The sequence below is a fragment of the Carex rostrata genome, chromosome 22, assembly GCF_964058835.1.
Source record: "Carex rostrata chromosome 22, lpCarRost1.2, whole genome shotgun sequence".
NCBI classification, from domain to species: domain Eukaryota; kingdom Viridiplantae; phylum Streptophyta; class Magnoliopsida; order Poales; family Cyperaceae; genus Carex; species Carex rostrata.
This window is the reverse complement of record NC_135939.1, coordinates 4,533,868-4,560,294: the sequence shown is the minus strand read 5'-3', so window position 1 is coordinate 4,560,294 and position 26,427 is coordinate 4,533,868. Positions and strand designations below refer to the sequence as shown.

The 26,427-nt window shown below is 32.5% G+C and overlaps 1 protein-coding gene, 1 non-coding gene and 1 pseudogene across 3 annotated transcripts; all 3 read right to left on the bottom strand.

Moving 5' to 3' along the window:
* Positions 1-15,396: 15,396 nt before the first annotated feature.
* LOC144574456 (small nucleolar RNA SNORD36) lies at positions 15,397-15,477 on the bottom strand. The gene has a single exon (XR_013518223.1). It is a non-coding gene; the product is annotated as a small nucleolar RNA SNORD36 (small nucleolar RNA).
* Positions 15,478-17,063: 1,586 nt separating this feature from the next.
* LOC144573747 (transcription factor MYB1 pseudogene) lies at positions 17,064-18,092 on the bottom strand (annotated as a pseudogene). The gene is made up of 3 exons (XR_013518077.1): positions 17,996-18,092; positions 17,732-17,861; positions 17,064-17,529 (listed from the first exon to the last, which is right to left on the bottom strand). The product of XR_013518077.1 is annotated as a transcription factor MYB1 pseudogene (transcript).
* Positions 18,093-25,195: 7,103 nt separating this feature from the next.
* On the bottom strand, positions 25,196-26,159 carry LOC144574242 (transcription repressor MYB5-like). Its single transcript, XM_078324163.1, has 3 exons — positions 25,998-26,159; positions 25,674-25,803; positions 25,196-25,591 (listed from the first exon to the last, which is right to left on the bottom strand). Exons 1-3 carry the CDS (start codon positions 26,131-26,133, stop codon positions 25,246-25,248), a joined length of 612 nt encoding a protein of 203 aa, XP_078180289.1. The 5' UTR covers positions 26,134-26,159; the 3' UTR covers positions 25,196-25,245.
* Positions 26,160-26,427: the final 268 nt, after the last annotated feature.

Here is a 26,427-nt window from a genome sequence, read left to right as displayed (position 1 = left end):
TATTAAATGAGGGCTTTAAATAAATATATATATTTTTTAATTTTTTAGTTTTATAAATTAATGAAGTAAATTTGTATAATTGACTTCAACAAATTTTATTTTTTAGTTGGAGACAAGTTTGAATGCCAAAGTAATTTAAATAAATAATTAAATGGTTTTGAGACATGCATGCAAGTCTGCTTACTCAGGAATGCATTTATGCTATGTTGTGAGACATTCCTTAAGCGTGCTAACTTTGGATTTTCCATTCATTTTTAATAAATGATATTAATAAAAAAAATTGTTTCATCTCATCTACTAGTCCAGTTAAAATTATTTTTCGGAACATGTGATGTGATATTATTAAAACAGTAGAGGACAATCACGTCATTTAAAATTATTTTTACGGGATGATATGTGATATTACTAAATCAGTAGAGGACAGCCACATCACGCAAATAATCACCTTATGTTTGGCTCGCACGACTTGACTAATTGCGTTTAATTATTATTTTCAAGTTTAAGTTAGATCAAAGAAAATAATAGCAAAATGTACCAAAAAATAAGAAATTGTTACAAAATAAATTATAATTAAGAACTAATGTTGAAAAAATTGGTCACTTGATGTGTGACGTGACTAAGTTAATTTGTGTAACGTAACGTGACATGACAAAGTTAATTTGCATGATGTGGCATGACTAAGACAGTGAAAAACAATCACATTAAACGATACACGAGTAATATCGTGTGATTGACACACATGCCATTATGTCACTGATAATAGTGTGACTAATTACCTTCTCTAGCCATGACTATGGTGCAAGGAAAAGTTCTTAAATTATCTCGTGAAAATTCACGGTTAGATCATGGCTATAACCAACACACGCTAAAAAAAAGTCAGTTAACTATCCTACTATTTTGATAACCATCATTTGGTATATATAGTAGCAAAGACAATGTTCTCTCCGTGTAGAAGGTTATAAGTTCGAAATCCATAAATAATAATTCTTTATGAATATTAAATAGTTTGGTGACTTGATTTTCAACCTTTACTAAAAAACAAAAAAACTCTCCTACTATTTTAAAAAGTTCCGAAATTCGTTTTTTGAGAAACTTTTTAAGTAAATGTTGGAAATCAAATCACCAAACTATATACCAAAGATTGGTTTTCTTCCCTCTTTGAGGAATTGTTTTAACTATTTTAGTATTGTTATTATATTGTTAAGTTTCAAAAGTTTAAATATAAAATGGACATCCCCATTTTGTTCAGTTCACTTGGTCATCTTTCTCATCCTTTCTAGTTAGTTGGGTCACTCGCGTGCATGACTGTTAATCTTAATAGTGTTAATTAATTGAGATAATGATTCTTTAAAGCTCGAATAGGTTATAGGTCCTACATAGGGGGTGTCAATGGGTACAATACAAGTAGAGTGGAAGCATTTTCATATTCATATATATCCACTAAGAATTTATTTTATCTATATTATACCCATACTCATTAAAAATTGACCTTATCCTAGCTACCCTACCTTACCCTACCCTTACCCATTAAAATTATCGGGTAATGAAACGTTAGCGGGTGAATAACAAATAATACTAATGTAATAATTAGTTTTGTTATATTTTACAAATAGAACATAAAAAATCATTAATTTCACACATATACAATCAGAATACTAATAAAAAAAGTGTGCAGTCAATTTCAACTAATTTTTTTTTATAAAACAAGAGAATTCAAAAACACAATCTCTTTGAATAAATTTCATAAATAACAAAATGTGGAAATAAAAGTAATATGTTTAATATTTTTTATAATAAAATAATAAATAACAAAAGTCCATCACTAATTATTGCTCAAACTATATTATATGTAATATTTTGCAAACAAATTACATCATCGCTAAATATTATTCAAATATTATTATAAAATTTTATTTTATACAATTACTCTATAAAGTAACGGATACAAAAATAGACTTTCTCCGTATCCTTATCGGTCTAACGAAAAAAAATCCTTAGAATTAAAGTGGGTAATAATATGGACACAGAAAGCGAGTGAAAAGTACTAGTCGTAGTGGTAGCAAAATTCATATATTTTTTTGACACACCATATTGTACGTACTCTCTCCATCAACCCTTCAAACGCTCGGTACAATGTCAACTAACCCCCTTGGCTTCAATCAAAGTAGGACATGCAATCACTATCAGGTATTATTTTTCAGAAAAGAAAGCACGTGTGACTGCAGAAAAAGCATCAGAAAATAGTTTATCTTATGCAGAAATAATTGAGAGTTTTTTTTGTATATTTCTAGAATTTGTTGGAAATATGGTTATCTCATTCAACATGGACAATTGGCAGCTTGTGTGCACACTCAAGAATTTAGATAATATGAGGTATTTGGATTTTAAAACATTCAATGATACTATGTTGATGAAATATGATACTGACAATGGGGGAAATCACTGGAAATCACATCAAAATAAGATTATGAATATCATTATCAATCATTCATTCTACCAGTCAAATCATGGATTAACTTTTTTGTAACAAACTCATTTACTAACAATTTCATTGATAATAATAAAGATATTTACAATACATCAAATAACCCTTGAACCTATTCTAAATCTACTCTTTTATTCTTCAATCTTTGTGTCTGTGTAGATGGTGTGTGTGTGTATCCGAGTAACATAGCTTCGAACCCATTTACCAATTCTACAATAGCTCTATTATCATAGTGCGTGTCAGGCGACTGGGGTATGGAGATTTTTTTTTAAAGTTAGCGGTTTTAAATATTTACTAACAATTTCATTGATAATAATAAAGGTATTTACAATACATCAAATAACCCTTGAACCTATTCTAAATCTACTCTTTAATTCTTCAATCTTTGTGTATGTGTGGGCAGGGTGTGTGTGTGTTAAAGCTTAACTGATTATTCAGGATATGTAGATCTAAATTAGTTACAAATTCTCAAACCTATTAGTATTACTCGTTATCCAACGGGTATGAAATAACCTTTATCCGTACTCATACCCATTTATCTAACGAAAAAAAATCCTTATCCATACTTATATCCAATAAATTAATGAAAAAAAAAATCTTATCCATATCCGGCTTATCGAATACGATACGGGTAGGGTAAACGGGTGTCATTGACACCCCTATGTATAGAATAAGGAGGAGTTTAATTTTTGTACTTGGCACCGATAAAAAAAATATATCATAAATGGTAAGCTAGCTTGCCGGATTGGCGAGGAACATTTTGCATTCCACTTCACTAATTGTGTTAAGCGTGTGTTCTTTATAAACATTTTATTAACAAACATTTGAAAAATGAAGATTTGCATAAGAAAAAAGATTACAAGATTTTCACATATAAAGTTAATGATAAACATTTAGTATACATTTGGAGTTTTAGGTTTCCGTTAGTAAATTTTTTTAACGGGATTCCCACCAACATAATTGTGTTAAGCGATCCATTAATGTCAAAGGTCATATAAACCTTTTTTTTTATCTTTTAAAATGTTCCAAGAATAAGGAATTAAACTTGATTAGAAAAGACTAAATACATTGATGATATCCTTTTCAGGCTAAGAAGATAGAGGAGGGTTCAAATGCCTCCATGTTTTTGTGTCTCCATCATGCCTCCATCTCTCTTTATCATTTTCAAAGTTCAAACAGTCGATCCGAACCGCTCAACCTAACCTCCATACTAAAATGTGTTTGGAGACCAAATTTTATATTTTTAGGAATTTTTTTACTATTTTTTTAGATAGGTACAAAATCAGTAAATCTGAACCATCTAAAAACAGTATTTTGTACCTATCTAAAAAAATAGTAAACAAATTCCTAAAAATATAAAATTTGGTCTCCAAACACATTTTAGTATGGAGGTTAGGTTGAGCGGTTCGGATCGACTGTTTGAACTTTGAAAATAATGGAGAAAGATGGAGGCATGATGAAGGCATTTGAACCCTCCTCAAGAAGATATATACACGGTGTCCCTATTGGACTGTTCTGCTTTTCAAGTGATACCAAATGAATCTGAATCGAATTAAACACTTCTCTCTATATATATATTACCTTAATTATGGGATGCCATTTCCTGCCCCGGCTCAATAAACAAAAAAAAAAATATCCCTATCGGCTATCGCTATCAACTATCAATGATTCGCACATTGTGGCCCACATAATATCGTTTTATTCTTGTCGAATTAGCAAATCCAACTGTCTAATATAAAATTTAGATTGAATGATATCTTTAATTTAATTAGATAGTCATAAATTTAAAATATTATATCCAATTGCATGCAATACATCTTTAAGAAAACACGACCAACCCCAACCAACATACTACCATACTAATTGGAGTTGTGTTGAAGAATAGAATTAAGTAGAATGGTAGTTTTGTAAAATAAGAAAAAAGGAGTAAAATTGTAATTTAAGATAAATAAGATGTTACCGTTTGAATCAACGGTAAAATAAACTCAAGTAGTATAAATATTGCCTCAAGGCTGATAAGATATAACAAGAAATATATAAAAAATTCAAAATCTCATAACTCTCTCTCTCTATAAAAACTAACATAATATCAGAGCTCTAAATTTCTGAGATAAAAAAATATAACCACAAAAACCCGTAACAAAAAAAAAGGAGCAAAATGGCTCAAGAGAGGCAACACGAGGTCACCAATAATATCTCTAATCTCACCAATACTTTGCTCAATGGCAAGAATTATCTGTTATGGGCAAATGCTACATCTAGAGAGCTTAGCGGTTGAGAGATGCGGGAATACATCACGAGAGACGACAAAGAGTCCGAAGTCGCAAACCCAGTTTCGCTGACCGAAGTGGAAAAATTAAAATTCTATTAAAATGTCTTCACAATCATTTATGTGCACAATAGGAGAATTTTTTTCCCCTGCTATATGAGTTATTGTTTCAATTCAGGATTTATTTGTCACATGCTAAACAAAGCACTATAGCAATCCATGTGAGATGTGGTTACAAAGTAATTTGAGATTATCAAGCTTTAGATGCCAGAGGAGGGTGGTTGTGGGTGGGGGGGGGCGGTGGTCAATTACTAAATAAGGGTAGAACTGTCAATTGAAAATGTTATTAATTTTAAGTTGTATTTTAAAGTCATTAAATGAAGGAATGGATATATTAATAAATTAAGTTTAGATGTGGAAATAACTAAATTTGATAGGGAAATATGTAAATTACTAAGTTATGATGGGTATATATAAATTTCTTTTCTTTTGTTTTATCATCCAAAGCAAAGATAAAATGCACTATTTTATAAATAAGTTATAATATATGTTTCTAAATATAGTTTTCACACAATCATCTGATTATAATCAGCAGATTAGATTTATTTCTTAAAAGCGTCTCCACAATAAGGAAGGAAAGATCTGTGCAGAGACTACACGAAATCGCACCAGGTATAAATCCTAACAGGGTTCTTCTTTCACAACAGGTCGATAAGCTAAATTGGCAATGGACAACATCGGGTCTGTACTCGGCTAATTCTTTTTATAAAACTATGATATCGGGCAGCAAGGTGAAATGGAAATACAATCTGATTTGGGAATGCCATGCTCCCTTGAAGGTTAAAGTATTTGCCTTATTAGTGATTAGAGAGAAGATTCTAACACACGATGTGATGGAAGAAAGGGTAATTACCTGTGACATGAGATGCATGCCACCTATGCGATACATGTGGGTGGGAGGATGCTGTACACCTTTTATTTAAAAGAGTTTGGAGAAGCATTAGTGCACTGTTTGGCTTTCGATTGATGGGGAGTGGTGTTTCGATGGAGCAGATATGGGACAACTCTATCAGATGTTCTAGTCTAACCGGCAAGTCTAAGAGAGTATGGGCAACACGATTCCTATGTACGATTTGGTTCCTTTGGAAATAACGCAACGAGAAAATATTCAGAGGTTCTGATCTGTTAGCGGAGTTGTTGTGCAGAAAAATTAAGAATGAATCAGAGCTATGGCTGAAATTCTGTAGAGGGAGAAACAGAGGAGGGATGCATGTGTTTGAACCTCTTCATAGGCTTCAAGGCTGCATTGATGTTGGGTGTTCTTCACGTGCATCGGTGCATGTATTGCATGGTGAATGAGATGCTTTTGTAATTTACTTTTCATTGTGATTTAGGCTGGTAACTTCTACCAAACTTAAAAAAAAAAAAAAAAAAAAAAAAAGAATCCGAAAAATGAAAACATAATCATTCAATTATTAATCAATTTTCTATCAATTTTTTGGAAGATTGGTGGTGAAGTGCAAAATAAATTTGTAAAATAAAAACATAATCATTCAATTATTAATCAATTTTATATTATTTTTTTTTAAATTGGCGACGAAGTGCTGCCAATATTTGAATTGATATTAATAAAAGAGTTATATACAGAATAATAAGACAAGCCAAATCAGCCCAGATAGCCCACATGGCTTGAAAAAGTAACCTGTGGTTATACGGTGGTTCCTTAATGGGAGGTGCTATATTAAGATCAATAATTTCAATAATGAGAGCTGAGAGAAATTTTTTTATACTAATACCTAACTTGCCCTTCTCTCTTAATACCATATAAGTACGTAATTAATTAATAGCTAATAAGGAAATGATTCAAATATCAAACTGAGCAGTGAGCATTACGTTTAAAATAAAATAAATCAACCAAACCAACCAATCAAACACAATAAACCAAACAATACCCAAACCTGCCAAATAAATCAAAACAAACCAAGTTAACCAAACAACACTCAGAGATAAACCAAAATAAACCAAATAAACCAGACAATACCCAAACATATCAAATAAACCAAAATAAACCAAGTAACCTAAACAACACTCAAACATACCAAATAAACCAAACGAACAAAGCAAACCCAATAAACCAAGGGGAGTGCTAAAATGAGGGCAACATTTGACATTTTGAGGGCTGAGAGAAATATTTCTCTCTAAATTCCAATATTACCCTTTAACTTGTCTCTCTAACCTCAATTAATAAAACAAGTAAAAAAAGGAAAGGAAGTCAGAAAATTAGCCCACAGATCATTTCCTTCCGTGAGAAAAATCACACTCCAAAAAAACATTCTAATTCCCCAAGAATTTTCTTCGTGATTATCTTTCTTCTTCATTTTTTTCTTTAATTCGAAATTATTGTTCAGCGTGTACCCAAATTGGAAATGAATCACACTGTATCAATTGGAAAAGAACTTAGTAGGAAATCAAATTGCGTAATTCTCATATACGCTGAATTTCTCAACTCAAGCAAGCTTAAAGGCTTATACTTCAAGCGAGAGAAATTGATTAAAAACTCACCAAATCTCGAGCAGAAGGTTACAAGGTAAGCTATCTATGTATTTTTGAATTCAACATTTTTTTCTCTCTAAAAAACAGATTCAGTGCTTCTCATCATGTTGCCAGTTGAGGCAGCAAAATAACATCAATTAAGAAATAAAAAGAATCAATTTTGGGGGCATTTGAGTTGGATTAGCATTTTATATTATAATTGGGGAGTGCTATACATTTGTACTACTAATAGTTATTATTATATTAAGTAACACAAGAGAAATTTACTCTCTCGGCAAGGCAATGGCCATTAGAAAAATTATTTTCAAATTATCATTATGACCATGCCCCCTTGAAGTAGTGGTAACATGTCAACCATTGATAATTTTAGAAAGTTGGTACAGCCCTGCACTGACTGGTACACCAACGAAATTGTGTTCGTATGAACCAGTGTTACACCGGTCAACATCTCATTGCAACAATGACTCAATTGTATCAGACATTCACAATATATAAACCAAAATTTGAAGAAGTTGGAGATTTAGTTCTGGTGAAATATCACGGTTGCTCAGCAAAATGTTTTTATGACACCTTACATTTTTTTTCCTTCATTGGTACTTAAGAACCACAATTTATATATAATTCTAAAGAACTTCGTACTTTGTTGACAGATGAATCTTAATGAGCCAATCAGTGATGATGACATAGAAAATGAAAAGCTCGAGTTAATCATGTTAAGCTTCGAGACATCTGATGAGTTGATCAAGGGAACACGCGCTTTTTTCTTAGAAAGAGGTTATGGTTTATCAATTCGTAGCTCGAGAAAAGATAAGTATGTAGTTTTGGGATGTGACAGAGGTGGTTGCTATCGAGACCAGCGCAATGTTTCGATAGACCAAATAAAAAGAACAACAGCAAGCCGTTTAACAGATTGTCTATTTAAGATTAAGGGAAAACGACAAGATAATGGGTTATGGATGATTGAAATAAAGAACTACCTACACAACCATGAAGCTTCGGTTGATGTAACCGGGCATCCGATATGTCGTAGGCTATCACAAGAAGAAATAAGAAGTGTTGACCATATGAGCAAATCTGGAATACCACCAAGGCAGATAATTTCTTCTCTTCGGCAAAATAATCCCAAACTTTCTGCAATCTCAAAAACCATTTACAATGCAAAAAAAAAAATTCGCAAAGATAATCTTGCGGGTCGTTCAATCATTCAAGCTCTATTGGAAGAGCTTGCCCAAGGCAGTTTCATGTACAACATTTTAAATGAAGGAGGCCATCTCACTCATCTTTTTTTTGCTCATCCGTTGTCGGTAAAGTTAACTCAAAACTTTCCTAATATCTTTATTATGGATTGTACCTACAAAACCAATAGATACAAAATGCCATTACTAGATATCATAGGAATTTCAAGTTCCAACACTTCCTTTTATTCGAGTTTTGCTTTTCTGAAAGGAGAGAGCGAGAAAGATTACATATGGGCATTAAAAATGTTTAGTAAAATTCTGGGTGAGAAGCAACCTTATGTTATAATAACTGATAGAGAGTTTGCATTAATAAATGCAATTAATATTGTTTTTCCAGAGTGCAAACATTTGCTGTGTGTGTGGCATATAGAGAAAAACATATTGACAAAGTGTAAAAAATATTTTGAAACTGAAGAGATTTGGGTAGGTTTTTTGAGTTTTTGGAAAAATGTAGTATATTCTTCAACTGAGCTTGAATACAAGGAACACTGGAAAGAATTTGAATCAAAGTACATGGAGAAAAAGAAAGCATTGGAGTATATTGAAAATGTGTGGCTACCATTGAAAGAGAAATTTGTCGGTGCATGGACCGATCAATACTTGCACTTCGGGAACCGTGCATCTTCACGAGCAGAATCAGCACATGCCAAACTTAAGAAGTATTTACAAGTTTCAACCGGCGATCTTTATGAAGTGCGTAGCAAAATGTGTCTTGCAATTGAAAATGAATTCAATGAAATTAAGGTACTCCTCAACACATACATTATGTTCTAATCTCAACTATTTATTTATTATGTAACTTTAGAGTCACCTAATTTGTTGTTTCCTAAATTTTTTTATAGGCGCAGCTTTCAAGAGAAAAGATGCTTCTTCTTCACTGTTGCAATATTTCATTTTTTAAAAATGTTGTTTACCATGTGTCTCATTATGCTCTAAAAGAGCTACACAACCAACACATGAAAGCAAAGTTGGGTACTATGAGTGTGGTTTGCAGTGGGAAATTTACAAAAACCATGGGTCTTCCATGTGCTCACAAAATGAGTAATTAGAGAAATGAGCCGCTAATTCTTGACTTGATACACTCACAGTGGCGGATTGATAGAAGGAGCTTGAGTATTTATGCGGCTACACACAACGATGACCATGATGATGGCTTTGATGTCATACTCGAAGAACTTCGCACCAAGTATCAAGAATGGCCGGCTTCTACAAAAGATACCGCTCGTGAAAGAATAAAAGAACTCATAAATCAATTTGATGTCCCCTTCGAACCTATTACTCGACCTCCAAAAGGCCGTCCACCGAAGTCAAAAAATAAGAGAAAGGCGGTAAGTTCTACGCAACGGGATCCTTCTGGTTTTGAGTTTGTCGAAGCTTCTCGTCGGAGCGGCTTGGGCGAAGGACTTGATCATGGAAATGCAAGTTTGTTTGATTTAAATGTAAGTTCCTCTATGTGGGAATAAAACAAAGTGTGTAGGCATATAGTGTGAGGGACAAGGGGTATTTTCCGCTAAATAATTCCAGCTTATGTTATGCATTTTTGAAATTATGCTTGTATGGATATTTTATGCTATCTAAGAAAACTCTTCAATTTTGCAAGAAATTGAAAAATTATTGAAATTCTGTTATTTATCTCCACATATGTACTCTATGCTTTTCTTTTTGATTCATACAGTAAATGATTGAAATTTTGTTATTTTTTATTACTGTTATTTTGTAAATCATACAGTAAATCTTCACATTGGTTACTGTCTAGGCTGTTTTTCTGTTTGAGATGATGTTTCTTTCGGGATTTTATGTCTTTTTAGAGTTTATACTGCTAGTTGCTGGTAGAAGTCAGTATCAGTTTCTGCTGGTAAGGTAACCTTGTCAATCTGTCATGGTACCGGTTCAATCTGTCATCGATCTCAGTTGCAGATTCAGCACCTTGCCAGTTGCAAGAAAATAATTGGAGAATCTCAGGTTGGTATGGATGGTTTCATCCGGTGTAAGATCGATGTTGTGTTGCTTCTAAGATCCATTTCTGTAAATAGAAGCTGTGTTGTACTTATATTTTGTTGAATTTGTGATTTAGGAGATACAAAAGGTTTGATTCATGCCATTTTTTTAAGAGAGGAGGCTCAGACCAGGTACCAGATGAGGGTAAATGCAATTTTATAATTAAGAGGGGCCTATGCGAAATAGAATCATTTTTTACTTGCTATTTGTTTTCTGATATGTCATAAAAGTCAAAATCAAATTGGGTATTCTTAGGTTGCTTGTGGAACTTACTCTGTATTTTGGCTCTATTTGTACGTACTGGTAAGATACCAGGAGGAAGTTATATAGTACGTGAGCAGTGGTGAAAAAACTATCTTTGATGGTTTGTATTTTGTATTTTAATTTTCATTATTTAATATAATTTTTTCAGTTTATATTTATTATCAGCTGCTACGAGAGAGAGATGCTTGTTACCAAAAAAAAATATAATTTTTCCTTTTCTTTGGAATAATTTTTCTTGGTTATTTTTTTCCTTAATAGACTTATGTATTAATTATGACATATTAATTGTAAAGATATGAGAGAGAAAACAGAAGGACAATATTGGAATTTAGAGAAAAATATTTCTCTCAGCTCTCAAAATTTCAAATGTTGCCCTCATTTTAGCACTCCCCATAAACCAAACATCTTGTTTAATGGTATGAAAACTAGTTATAAACTTTATAATACATTATTAAGAATATTTTCATCGTAAGTCTCAAAGTATAAACCAAATATGCATATATAACACTCATGACAAAGTTCATCGTAAGTCTCAAAGTTTAAGCCAATCAATTAGAACATTTTCATGCTCTATATCATTAGTGAATATTGACTGACTCATTAAAAAATTTCAGTAAATAAAATACAAAATATGTTCAGATTATACAGTACAATATACATAAGTTTAGATAAGTTGTTATTTACAACATATGGATATCATTGATTTTGTTTGGATATATGCACTCTAAAGTGAAGTTATATTTTAATTTATTTAACATGAAGTATAGGAGTTGATTTCAAACATTAAAAAAAATAGATAAACTTCTATGCAATGCAACATTTTATGGGCACAAGATTGCATCGCCACCTTATGACAAAAAAAAAGTATATTTATAATGAAGTGGTTATAAAATAAAATTTTCATTTAATTGGTTTCCATTCGTACAAGACAGATGAAAGATTTTTGAGATTTGAATAATTTCTATATTAGCTATCCATTGATTACGTATTCAGATATAGTATTAAAAGAGAAGGACAAATTGGGTATTAGTATAAAAAAATTTCTCTCAGCTCTCATTATTGAAATTATTGCCCTTAGCAGCTCCCTTCCTTAATTGTCTGGCGACAAGAACATCACCCAAAATTATTGTCGTGAAAAAACAAAATGAATCCTAAAATACTACTTTGGAAGATTGTGGATGAATTATCCCTACCTCCACTTGTGTTTATGTATGTTGCCATGTTGGCCACCAACCCTGCAACGGGGAAGGGGAAACATCATGTGTATAATAGATGAGGAGGGTTCAAATGCCTCCAATGCCTTCATTTTTTGTGCCTCTATCATGCCTCCATTTTAAAAAACTTAAATAACTCAAATTTTAAAACTTAAATGTCAAAATAAAACCGTTAGATGTGATCTATGTTATTTTCTCTATTTGTCTGTAAAAAATTATCACATTTTGATTTTGTTTTTATATGAATCAATAAGTTGAAAAATCAATGTCTAGAAATTATCCACATTAGTATACATTTTTACAAACTCAAGATGACAACCATAACAAAGTTGAAATGCCATAATTTTTTACACGTGCATAGATAAAATGATATAGTTCATATTCAACGATTTTATTTTGAATTTTAAGATTTAAATTTTGAGTTATTAAAGTTTTTAAAAATGGAGGCATGATGGAGGCACAAAAAATAGAGGCATTTGAATCCTCCTCATAATAGATTGCCTTTTTACTGGCTTCATGGTTAATTTGGAGATTTGATCAAATCTGAAATCTTCACCTAATCTAGGACTAATCTAGGAGGTAGTTTGGGACAGGAATGTTCCCTTGCGGCACAAAGGAGGGAGGATTTTTTTTAAATAGTATTCCTTTTAAATAGTATTATTAGGATTGGTGTAGATTTAGATTTTCTTGTTTCAGGATCGGTGGAAGCTATTTTTCTAAAATTCCAGCACGTTCTGTTGAAAGATTTAAAATGATTTCTATTTTTTTAAAAATCTAAGGAGGGATGGCTTACACAATGATTAAAGAAATTAGAAAAATCAATCTATTTTTTTCATCTTGTGCGCTTCGTTGAAGTGGGATATGCAATGATGAACCGTGCAATAGTGGTACAAAGAATAATTATTTGAGGTGTACAAAATAAAATCCCATTAATTAGAAAACTTATTCAGTGGTTATTTTCTTATCCTTTCGTAAAGTAAAAAAGCAAACACTAATAAAACGACATAATTACTTATATAAAAAAATATATTGAATGCAAATTATTATGAATAATTTAACATTCAATTTATAATTAAAATAATAAATTAAAAGTCAAGCAAAACACTACAAAATAACAAATTTATTTGATCGCAAATTGCGAGTTGTTAGCATACATAGCCTTTAGCACCATATAAATCATGAACAACAAGAAGCATATTATCACGATTTTCAAACTTCAAATTAAAAAGGTGATTGCTTTCATTTGCGTAATTCAAAACTTAATTTTCAAGGTTTTCTTCTGGCAGGTTAGGAGATTGATTAGGGATATTCGCTCCGTATCCGGAGATTATCCAAATTCAGATTAAATAGATGCGGATAATTGTGAATATAGATAATTTTTGCATATAGTAAAAAAATGGCGGATACGGATACAAATAATTTCATGAAGGTGAATATCTGTATCCGTATCCGCAATTATCCGGATCCAAAATTACTTCCAACTAGCTTTAACTTTACTGCTCCGGATATAAGTTGTTATATATTATCCCATATTCATTTCAGCCTTGGTTGTGATATTAATGATAATATGATATGATTTTCAATTTAATATCTTTTTTACTAGTGATGGTACTACAATGACACAATTTCCTTCTTTTTTACCTTCATTTTTTCATTCTCCATTCTTTTCCATTCAAGACTTTAGTCCGTCAATGTAGTATGATATTAGTCTCTGCTAAATTGGTTTTAATCATTGTTTTAAGACAACAACAAGTCACTTTTTTGTATCTTAAAGTGCATAACTCAATTATCTGACAATTATTCATTTTGTATCCGTATTCGGATCTGTATCCGTTGATTATCCGCTTCGTATTCGTATCCGTTTAAGGCGGATATGGTTTTAAATTTTGATAACCATTTACTATCCGTATCCGTATCCACTCATTGAAAAATGGATACAGATATGGTATTAGCATTATCCGCTCTGTTTACACCCATAAGATTGATCCATCTATTCAATTAATAAATATAAATTAATTACAAAACATCAATAAAAAAATTCCTAACAATTATAATTAAATAGACTAATATATTATAAGTATCAAATTTAACAAACAAAAAGATATAAAATTAAAAAAAATATTTGAGTTGGAATATATCACATATTAAAGCGAGGGTATCTTAATATAAAAACAAAACAAAAAAGTTAAATATGTATTTTTGACTTGACTGCTTACAACCTTAATTGAATTGAATGTTCCATTGTGTAAATTATACAACTATATTTTCATTAAAAAAAGGGGAAGATCAACAAAATTATGCAGCTTTTGATTTTACATGAATGCAAAATATAAAAAAAGGAAAGAAAATATCTAGCAATTATAGAAACCAAATAATTTAATGATCACTATATTAATTACATTATGAAAAAAAAAATGTAGTAGTTAGGAAGACATTTAATGAGGATTAAAATTATCCATACATTAAATTTTTGTAAATATGTTGTGTTAATACAAATGTGTTTGGTGTCAATATGCCTACCCATGTGGAAGTAAGGGTGAAAATAGTATGGTTAATATCCAATCTGTATTTGAAAAATTAAATGTAAATATTTGATATTCGAATATTTGTATAGATAAGACTACTAATATGGTTTTATATTTCAATTATTCATATATAAATAGTAGATATATACCATATATTTTAATATATATTATGAAAAAAAATATTATTCACTATTACAATTAGATAAATATTATGAAATATTATTTTGTAAACTTTTATATTATTTTAATAAATATCCAATCCGATTTGGATCCATATCCATCTAATATTCGCTTCATATCTAAATATAATTTTACCACTATCTGCTCCGTATCCGCTCCATTTTTATTTATACGGGGAAGAGTAGAACAGTAGAAAAATATCCGCAAATGAGCCCATACTATTTCTTGAAAAATACCAATTCTATTTCACCATTTTCATAGAATAAAATATTTACTCAGAGAAGAATAGAAGAGGACCTAATTGTAAAAACCAGTTTAACAACAAAAGTTTTAACCAAATTCCATTTTTTTTATTTTCACAATTTCGCTATTACACTATATTTAGCTCTATTATTCCTTATTAATCCTCAATTTAGTCATCAATCAAATATGAGCATTATTAGTGCGGCACCTTGAACTTGTTAACTCTCCCCACAGATTCATTTCTACAAAGTACAAACACAGCCGCTCATTGTTTTGCGAAAATAGCAGAATTAATCTAATGAACAGGATCCAAACTGTGTAAGAAAATAAAATAAAACAGAATTAACCAACCATCTCCGTCAAAGATCAAAGTACGAACAACCCAAATTCAAAACCAAACCCCACCAAAATTGAACCATTCTATAACTGAGCATCAGTTTTAAAAAGCTCGATTGTGATTAAATCATAGGCAAAGCTCAATTTTACAATATCACTTCTTCATTTGCTCAGTAAAATCATTACATCAATAATACAACCTTCGCAGCAAAAATATGAATATGAGCATGCATTAGATAAATGTTTGAAGAATATTCCAAACTTCAAGCATACAAGTGAGAATACTTGAAGCCTGACAAACTCCAACAGAATCAGTATTAGCACCATTACAACTCCCAAAAGCATACAAAGGCGCAGATGGGACTAAATCAGGAGCTCAATTTTTGTTTCAAGTTATAAAGAGTATAAATTGTATAAATCGCAAAAAAAACCAATTGATCAATACCATAATACAGTGTCAATATACAGGTACTGCAATTGAGCCACAAATAGAACTCACACAAACCTTCTAAGGAAAGAAATTAAAATAAAGAAAAGAATTTAAACTCAGCAATAGATGAAGCAAGTCGCGAAACAAGGACGAAATCGGAAGAGAACGGCGGTTTAAGAGGCGAATGAAATAATGTTAGGGTTCAGTCAAACTATTTTATAGGCCCAACTTGGGCCAACTTGGGCCAACTTGGGCCGAGCTTTTATATTTGTTCTCTGTTTCTTACGGGCCTATTTTTTTCAATAGTTCTTCTCTGTTATCCATGTCTCAGTTTCTTCCAAAGCTGATCTCATGGTTGTTGTGAGGAAATATAAGATGTTAATTCCGTACGTGTATTGTAGTAATTTTTAACGCAGCGCACAAGTTAACTAGCAATTTTCAATCGGGCAACATCATTGATAATGGCATTCAACACTTCAGCCTGATTTTTCTCTCAAGCATGTTAATAAGCATGTCACGTGACACATCAGGTGATTAATTTTTTCAACATTATTTTTTAATTATAATTTATTTTGTAGAAATTTCTTATTTTTTTTATACATTTTGTTATATTATTTTTTATCTAACTTAAAATTTGAAAATAATAATTAAACTCGATCAGTCAAGTAATGCGAACCAAATATAAAGTGACTATTCGCATGATGTGACTGTCCTCTACTGTTTTAGTAATGTCACATCACGGTCCATAAAATTAATTTTAAGTGACATTATGTTTTTTCTTCTCTAATCACAGGCCAGGTAAATGGACTAGTAGATGAGATGAAGCAATTCTTTTTATTAATATCATTTATTAAAAACGAAATAAAAATCCAAAGGTGGCACGCTTAAGGAATGTCTCACAACATAGCATATATAAATGCATTCCGGAGGAAGCAGACTTACATATATGTCTCAAAACTATTTAATTATTTATTTAAATTACTTTGGCATTCAAATTTGTCTCCAACTATATTGTTTCTCAAAAAAAAAATGTTGAAGTAAATTATACAAATTTATTTCATTGATTTATAAAACTAAAAGTTATAAAATTCTATATTTATTTAAAGCCCTCATTAATAAATTATTGAAAAAAATATTCCATACGTCTTCAATGACTTAGCTTCCACATTAATTTGCAGCTTGCATCAATTAAATGGTTCAACATTGTTGCCAATATTCCTCTTCACAATCCAACAAAGAGGCCAAATCCCTCATTTCTCAAACTGCATCACTTTCAAGTGGGTCGAAGCGGACCCCACTTGGTCAAATCCCTCATTTCTCAAACTGCATCACTTCCAACAAAGAGGCCAAATCCATTCCTCTTGCATGGCTTCCCCTAACCAGCGGGTCGAAGCGGACCCCACTTGGTCATCACAATCATCGACATTTGTATCAACAAGGCCGTTAAAGTTGTTGTCATGCAAACTACTCATCAGTTCTTCAATATTCAAATCCAAAGGGAGAGAGAAAGGTGAGGAAATGCTATCAATGCATCGCAGGCCGCTGATGTTGTCTGCACTATTTGCTTTCGTATCCGCTTGTGGTGGCGGAATGTAGACCTTGGTGCATCTTAATGCTTTGGTTTTTATGACCTTATGGGGTTCCGAGTTTGATGATGCTGACTTGTCGTTTTTGCCATTGACATTTTTCTCTGAGGGTAGTTGGGACCTGATTTTCTTGCTGAGATTTGTGTTCCAGTAATTCTTGATTTCATTATCTGTTCGCCCTGGTAATCTACCAGCTATGAGTGACCATCTATAGAGACAAAAGTTGAAACAATGATCTGCTTAACAAATTTAATGATAAATTTTGATAATATTTTTTTCTGGTAACTGGTAAGTAAACAATGCGCTTGCAACGTGGCAACTATCACTGGTAAGTAAAATATGTTGGTTTTCTTAATCAATGGCATTATAGTTCGAATTATTTTGGTAATAACTAATAAATTCATACAAACCGGTTTCCAAGGAGCTTGTGTAACTCAATAATAAGGGCCTCTTCATCATCTGAAATGTTGCCTCTCTTGATATCAGGCTGCAAGAAGTTCAACCATCGAAGACGGCAACTCTTGCCACATCTCTTCAAACCTGAAAATAGCGTTAGTCATCACTTGATTATACTATAGTTCTAGAATTCCAGTGTCATTACCAGATATATCAGAATGAGTTTAATGTATTCTCCATTCCGGCTCTTTTAGGTAGGTCTCTCCATTTCCCCTCGCCGTGAATTTTAGTATACTCTGCCAGTATTGCATCTTCTTCAGCCGACCATGCACCACGATTGAGCCCTTCTTTCACGCAGCAAGGCCTCCTCCCCATCTCAACTCGATCCCTCTCTCTCTGGTTTTTCTTTCTGAAATTTTTGACAACAGCTGCCAAGGTTTTACAGCTCACTATCGATACTTCCACCTTAATTATAATAGAGCGTATTTATTTTATGTTTGGAGAAGGCCAGGCCTAGATCTAGGTCCCGTGTAATTGGTACTTGGTAGCAAATACAAAAATAGGGGCCATGCTTTAATTTGCGAGGAAAGTGCTATTACAGAGGGTAGCAGGCAGCAGCCTTTATATATTGTAATGGTATGCATGTTGGCCATGTGTTTTCCCATGTGCGTCGTACAAACAGACAAAAATTTATGATTGGTAAATCATAAATGGTAAGCTAGTGTTGAATTTAGCAGAAGTATAAGAGAGAGAGAGTTATGAATATTTTCTATTGATATTGATCTGTTTTGTTTTGTTTGTAGCCTCTACACACTCATTGTACCGTTAAAGTTCTAACGGTAACTTTCTAATTTCCTAAATTACAATAATGCCCTTTTTCTATTTTACACTTTTAACCATCTATATTTATTATAGAGTATGGCTAATATAACATCAGTGTCATTTTCAGTCTATATAACATCAACTTCAAAACCTATCAAATCGAGTTCAAATAGTGAATCCAAACCGTTCAAACTAATTTACTTTATGAGTGATGCGTTTTCATGCCAACTTTTTATTCACACAAAACACTCCATTCCTCGATCATGCGCTACACATAATAGCGCCTACATGATCCGATCGCGCGCTACACATAACAGCGCCTACGCGATCGACTGAAACTCATGTGGTTTTAAGTCATGCGCTACACATTACAGCGCCTACATGACCTCAATCACGCGCTACACATAACAGCGCCTACGTGATCGGCATATTTCAGAATTGAGTTCAAGTATGCGCTACACATAACAGCGCCTACATGCTTAAAGAATTGCCCGCCATACTAACCGTTTTGGCCTATATTTTATTAATGCAACATTATATCAAAATTCATTTGGTCCTGATGCAATTCGTTCACAATAACACAATCACGCGCTACACATAACAGCGCCTACGTGATTGAGTAAATTTCAGAGTTGTGTAAGTCATGCGCTACACATAACAGCGCCTACATGACTTCGATCACGCGCTACACATTACAGCGCCTATGTGATCATTCCACACTAGAATCAAGCTTCAAGCATGCGCTACACATAACAGCGCCTACATGCTTGAAGACTGTTCATTATTTTTTTAACCATTTTCGCCTACAATTAATTGGTACTTCAAAACTTACAAATTTTAGCAAGTTGTCTAAAATCTAACTCAATTCCTTACAACAATCTCATGATTATGGTCAGTTTTTGGTCTAACACTTAAAGTTCATTAGTTCCGAGCAAATAATTCAATCTGATACAAACCAAACACTTCAAAGCAATTCACATTTCAGTTTAAAATAATCATACTCAAGCTTCTTATGAGATATCATTTATTCATGTAATACAATGCAATTCGAAACCAATTTCAAGAATTCAACTAGATAACTAGCAACTAAGCAATTAAAACAAGCAACAATGAACATGCAAAGAAATAAAAGCATATGACTAATACTTACGTGCCCCAAGTACCACAGGTACAATAAAGCAAACAACCCATGCTATAAGTACAATACCTATGTGTCATTGGTCAGCAAATTATCAGAGTTGTTCTTTCAAAGTTCCTTAAAATCCAATGCACTTCATATATATCAATTTCAATTTTCAAACTAAATGCTTAAGACAACCCTTGTTTAATTTTCAGAAATCATCATATGAAAATATGGTCTTGCCTCACGTGAAAACTATGCTTTTATGCCATGCAATTAGAAACCATAACGGAAGTTGTTAACTACTACTTAGATGCATGCAATTACAAGACCTACATATATAATATTTCCCACTGTACACGCGGTTTATCATTCATTTAGTGGGTCTAATATCTAAATGGTTCTTGCTTTCATGCGTAAACCATTTTCTTCATAAATAAATTATATATTAACACTATAGTTCATTTTCAGATTTTGCTATATAAAGATATGATCATGCTTCCTTATGCTACAATATAAAAAAATATAACACTAGAACATACTACAATCTTATGTCCCAGCTAAACTCTTCAAGTATGCCACAATTCAGTTTTAGAAAATATGTACATGCTCCCTTATTGACAACCATGCATTCATGATATGCAATTCAAAAGCACATTCAAGAACATAACTATAACTAATTATCAACTGATAAAACAAACAAGCAAGCAACAGTAACAAGCAAACAACAACAATAAAATAAGTTAGAGGAATATGAGAATAACTCGAAACCCGCACCTTAGCAATGTTGAGATGATGTGTTCAGCAATTTGTTGTGGTGTGGATGCATCATAAAATCCTTCTTGATCCAATTGTGCACAATTCATGCTGATGCTCAATTATCGACACTAGTGTGTAAATTCTAACAACATGTTTGAGTGAGGAATCGACTCATGAAATCATCGGCTAACCTATGTTCAATTAGCACAACACCACTACAATTATGATGAAAGAAACAATCTATAAGTTATGGAGCATTTCGGAATTATAGGTAATAAAATTGTGCATGATCAAGATAGGCAGAAGAGAGATTTAATTTAGTACCAAGCATTGCTCCGATCAACAAACGCAAAGAAAATCAATTAGTCGTTAAGAGACGGACAAGATCTTCGAGTGCCTTCGTCTTCTTCGTCTGTCGTTGTTGCTTGACTACTAGAGATAATTAATCGAGTTTAGCCACAACCTCTTGCTCCCTATCCCTCTTATTCCCCTTCTTTTTTTTTTTACGTTGGTTCTCCTATGTCCAATTATTATTTTGATTCAGAAGAGGTTTGCAGACTGAATAAGGAAGAATATAATGGTCAATTGGATTAGTTTTGGAATTATAATGGAGAAACAATTGAAGTTCGGTGAGTGGCATAAATGTAATATTGATCAATTTATAAGATAGGTGGCGGACAGGTGTGCAGACACGGAAATGTTAGAAAGAATTTCATTTAATTTATTAATTAGTAAGTTGCTTTAGTTACAAGAGAATAAATTATTGTTTATTTATTTTCCAAAGAGAGAGAAATAAATTTGACCATCTAATATAATAATCCAAACAAAATATCAAACATCTTTTCTAAATAAGAAAATTTGAACGGACAAGGTTAAATTGTTTTATGTTAATTTGTACTTAACCCCTCAATTAATTTAAAATATATAGAACTATGAACATTCTAAGTTTATAATTATATAACTTTCATAATTATTTGATGAAACTAATTTATACAAATTCAAGTTGAAGTTTAACCAATTACATGTTTTACTTAGTGAGAACAAAATTTACCAAACATTCAGAATTGGTATGTTATATTTATTTACTCGACCCGTACCGTATTCAAAAAAACGGATAAGTGTAAAGACTTTTTTTCGTTATCATAACAAGTACGGATATGAAAATATCTCCGCCCGACCCATATTGACACCCCTATTTTCAAGCGATACCAAATGAATCTGAATCGAATTAAACACTTCTCTATCGGCTGTCGCTATCAAGCATTTGCACATTGTGGCCCACATGAAATCGTTTTTTTCTTTATGAAAGGGGCAAACGCAAATGATGACTGTTTGTTCGTGAAAAAAAAAAAAAAATCTTCTGCTAATCTGTGAGGCGAGTCCAGATGAAAACAATTACATTTTATAGTGTGCTTTACTGCTTTAAGCATGCTTCATTTTTGTCTATAATGTTTTATTGATCAGATCATTTTGATCTGAAAAATTCTTTCTAAATTGTATTATTTAAGTAATGGATCGGATTTTTTTTTTTTATTAAACTGACAAATCGGTTTCGGATAACATTTTGTAAGAAAAATAAGTAAAAGCTAATCCGATAGGTCTACGTACATTATATAATAATTCCATCGGAATAACCATTACCTCGGATATTTTAACTAGTAGTGGTGAAATTCAGATTTTTTTTTTTTTTTTTTTTGACACGCCATATGTGTACAACTCTCCATCAACCCTTCAAACGCTCGGTACAATGTCAGCTAAGAGCTAACCCCCTTGGCTTCAATCAAAGTGGAACATGCAATCACTATCAAGTATTATTTTTCAGAAAAGAAAGCGCGTGTAACTAGGGGTGATTAATGAGCAAGTATGAGCAAGTTAGGGTATGCTCATGCTCACTTATTAAGTAAATGAGCGTGTTATGAGCGGCTCACGAGTTATGAGTATCAAAATTTAACAAATTGTCAAAATTCATTTAAATAAAATAGAATGAAAATCTAACAAAAATTAACAAAATAGAATCAACACATTACATTCTTCACAGTAGCATCGACTTTGTTCTGCTGACTTTACAAAAATATGAATATGACATAGGGATTTAATGAGACAAAGCCGCAATGATGATTTAATGTTGCATAAATTTAGTTCATTGATTTAATGCTACAGAAATTTAGTGCTGTAGAAATTTATCTGGGATTGAATGTAGCTGGGATTAGATGTGACAAATTCTTAATGAGCGAGTTATGAGCGAGTTTAAACGAGTTTTTAATAAGCGAGTTATAAGCGGCTCACAAGTTGTGAGTAATTTACTCACTCCTACGTGTAACTGCAGAAAAAAGCATCGGAAAATCATCCGGTCTATTTCTCTATCTTATGCAGAAATAATTGAGAGCTTTTTGTATATTTATAGAATTAGTTGGAAATATGGTTATCTCATTCAACATGGACAATTGGGACCTTGTGTGCACACTCAAGAATTTAGATGATATGAGGTATTTGGATTTTAAAACATTTAATTATACTTTCTTTGAGGAAATATGATACTGACAATGGGGAAAATCACTGGAAATCACATCAAATTAAGATTATAAAATATCATTATCAATCATTCATTCTACCAGTCAAATCATGGATTAACTTTTCTGTTATAACAAACTCAACACAGTTCTCAAATACCTTCAAACTCATTTATCAATTCTGCAACATCTCAATTATCAGAGTGCCAAGTGCCTGGGTAAGGAGATTTTTTTTTTTTTTTTTTTAAGTTTAGTGGCTTTAAATATTTACTAACAATTTCATTGATAATAATAAAGGTATTTACAATACGTCAAATAACCCTTGAACCTATTCTAGATCTACTCTTTTATTCTTCAATTTTTGTGTCGGTTGAAAGGGGGGGGGGGGGGGGGGGGTATTGTGTGTGTGTTAAAGCTTAACTGATTATTTCGGATATGTAGATCTGAAGTTACAAATTCTCAAACCTATTAGTATTATCCTTTGCAATTGAACTCAGAATCACACTAACATCAGCTATGCAAATAATCAGCTGGTTAGTCGAGAAAGTCCGTAACGGTTTGGTCGTCGCCAACGACTAATCGGTAGATTAATCGGCCTAAACGGCCGTTTTTTACAACAATGCTACTGAAATCAGAACGAACCGATGATGTGGTTTGGAAATGGACCAATTCAGACGAATTCTCTGTCAAAACCGCCTATTACAACATGAAAGATGGTCCTAGATAAATTAATCACATCACATCAACAGTGTGTGGGCACTTGAGGTACCTCGAAGGATCAAAGTCTTTGAGATCCTCAACAATTTTTTTCACAATCGACAATTTTGATTAAAAGAAGCTGGTGTGTTTGGTTAACATATGCATGTCTGTTGGGAACGGTACGCGAAAGCGTTCAAGGAGTAGTTTTATCAAATATCTTGTGCGCATACACCAATCTGACTAAATAAATAAATATGAAAGTCAAATAAGAAGTCAACACAAACAAGCAATCAAGCACAAGACAATAAAAAAGATACACAAGATTTTATGTGAAAACATTTTCGAAAAAAAATCATGGAAACACAGTGCAACTTTACTAAATTAAAGAGTCTTTATAAATATAAGGAGATAATCAAGCCAATAACATTTCACTCTAACACTCTCTTATAACATCATGCACTATTTTGAGATTTTTTAGTGTATTTAGATGGATTTCAAGATAGCAAATAACCTTAGAATGAGCTTGCAGGAGAAGAAGGAACGGCTTGGGTTTCATTACCGATCTCTCTCTCCATTCAATTTCCATTCGGAAATTTAGTTCCGCCAAAAGGTTTTATGGGCCGAAGCCCATAATTCTTTTCTTCTGCTTCATACGCAACAATGTCACAATGAATACCATGCATGTCATAATTTCGTTATACATAATAATAGCTCCCCTTTACAGGTGAGATTGCCAAGAACTCATCACAACATGCAACATCAATGCCAATTGGCAGTGATACAAACGTAGCTGCACAAAAAAAAGAATGCTATTTTGTGAAGGGAGAGGTACTCCAAAATCTTTAATAAGACGATTGACTAAACAAACACATGAACTAGCTGAACAAGTTCAGTCAAAGTGGATCTACATTTTAATATCTTAGTTTAGTTTAATTTTGTTTTTATTGTTATTCTTTGTTTGTTTTTGTCTTATAAGCTTAAGCTAAACTGTTTGAAGCTTTTTTTTTTTTTTTTACTTTTTTTTCATATGTAGTTACAAACCTCTTGTAACTTGTTTATAATATAATTACATATCTAAGAGCATAATTCTTATTTTTTCTTAAAAAAAAAATAGCTCATGAAGCATACATGATTTATCTTAAGCCACTTACAAATTCACTATCAAATAACCTTGAAACTACCTTATGTTACTTGGTGCTGCATTTATGTTTGACATATATTGCGACTTGCGGAAGTTACATCTAACAACCTTTGGCCATCAGAAAGTCTGATCCTTGTTCTGGCTTCCTGCGAATCTCCGTTGAGTGATAGATCCGATGATTAATTGTGATATGTTATGCAACTTGTTTTCATTTCACAGTAGGTGGCTCTAGTGCTAACATTTAAAACATGGGTTTTCTTTGAATAGAAAAGATAGAAAAAACCAAGGTATACCAGCAGCAACAATGTACAAAAAGTATTACCAGTAATTTTTCTAGATTACATTTTGGGTAAATCCTACTATCTGAAAAATTATTATATCTCCACAACAGAGCACTCTGTTCCAACACTACTCGCAACATATATACGTAAATCTTTCTCTACCTATTGGACTTGCATGGATCTTCTACTGTTAAATTTACATTAAGAAATCATCCATAGGAAAACAGGCAGTTCCTTGAATCATCCACTCTTCCAATTTCTCGTGAAAAACAGAGTTGTTGCCAAAGCAGGGAAGCTGCAGGGCGTCACTTCCGGCTCTAGGACTTACCAGAATTTCAACTCTTTCTTCCATTACCGGTTCCATGCTCAAAGGCAAAGCTTTGTTTCGTGTGACTTTATACTGGATTGGGTTGTCAGGTAAGGATACACGGGCTTGACCCGACAACCCTTCTCGGTGTAACTTCTTCTTGAGGAATGTATTCCAGTAGTTCTTTATTTCATTATCTGTTCGTCCCGGGAGCCGGCCAGCTATCAAGGACCACCTTAGTTGAAAACATTAAAATATATAAGTTATGGTGAACTAAGAGTACAAATAAATTCATTGCATTATCAATGGAGATTAACCTGTTCCCAAGCAGATTATGTAGTCTTACAATAAGATCCTCCTCCTCTTGGGTAATGTTCCCTCGCTTAATATTTGGTCGGAGGTAGTTCAGCCACCGGAGCCGACAACTCTTTCCACATCTATTAAGTCCTAATTGCCACAAATCTTTTAAATTATAAAGTTACAATATTCAGTGGAATTTAATTTGTATACAAATTAACTATCCTTTCCTACTGCCCTTCATTTTACATTTGTAATATTTTCCTAAGAAGAAAAGGCATGGTATTAATATGATCAAATGAAATCAAATGTGTTCTCACTGAATTATACAATCCAAAACGAACCAGCTTTCAGCGGTAGTTGTGTCCATTTGCCCGGGCCATGCACTGCGATATATGATGTAAGGATATGATCTTCCTCCTGTGTCCATGTACCTCTGTTCAATCCAAGTCCAAGAGAACCTAGTTTAGTTCTTCCCATTTTCCTGTCTCCTAATTCTCTCTTACTTCCTCTCTCGCTGTCTCAGTATTCAGTTCTCTTATGCATGTTATACCAAAGGTTGAACAATCACTTTCATTAGTTCCCAAATCAGGGTAACAAAGAAATGAAGGATATAAAGTTGAAATTGGGATTATATGGAAGTTAGATGCACTCTGCAATAACTCTTTGTCACATTCTTTTTAATAAAAGTTGGTAATAGTAGTTGTTTTCTTAGAGAAATATATCTTATTGACGGCTTAATTACTATTCAGGTATTCTATCCATCATGAAAAA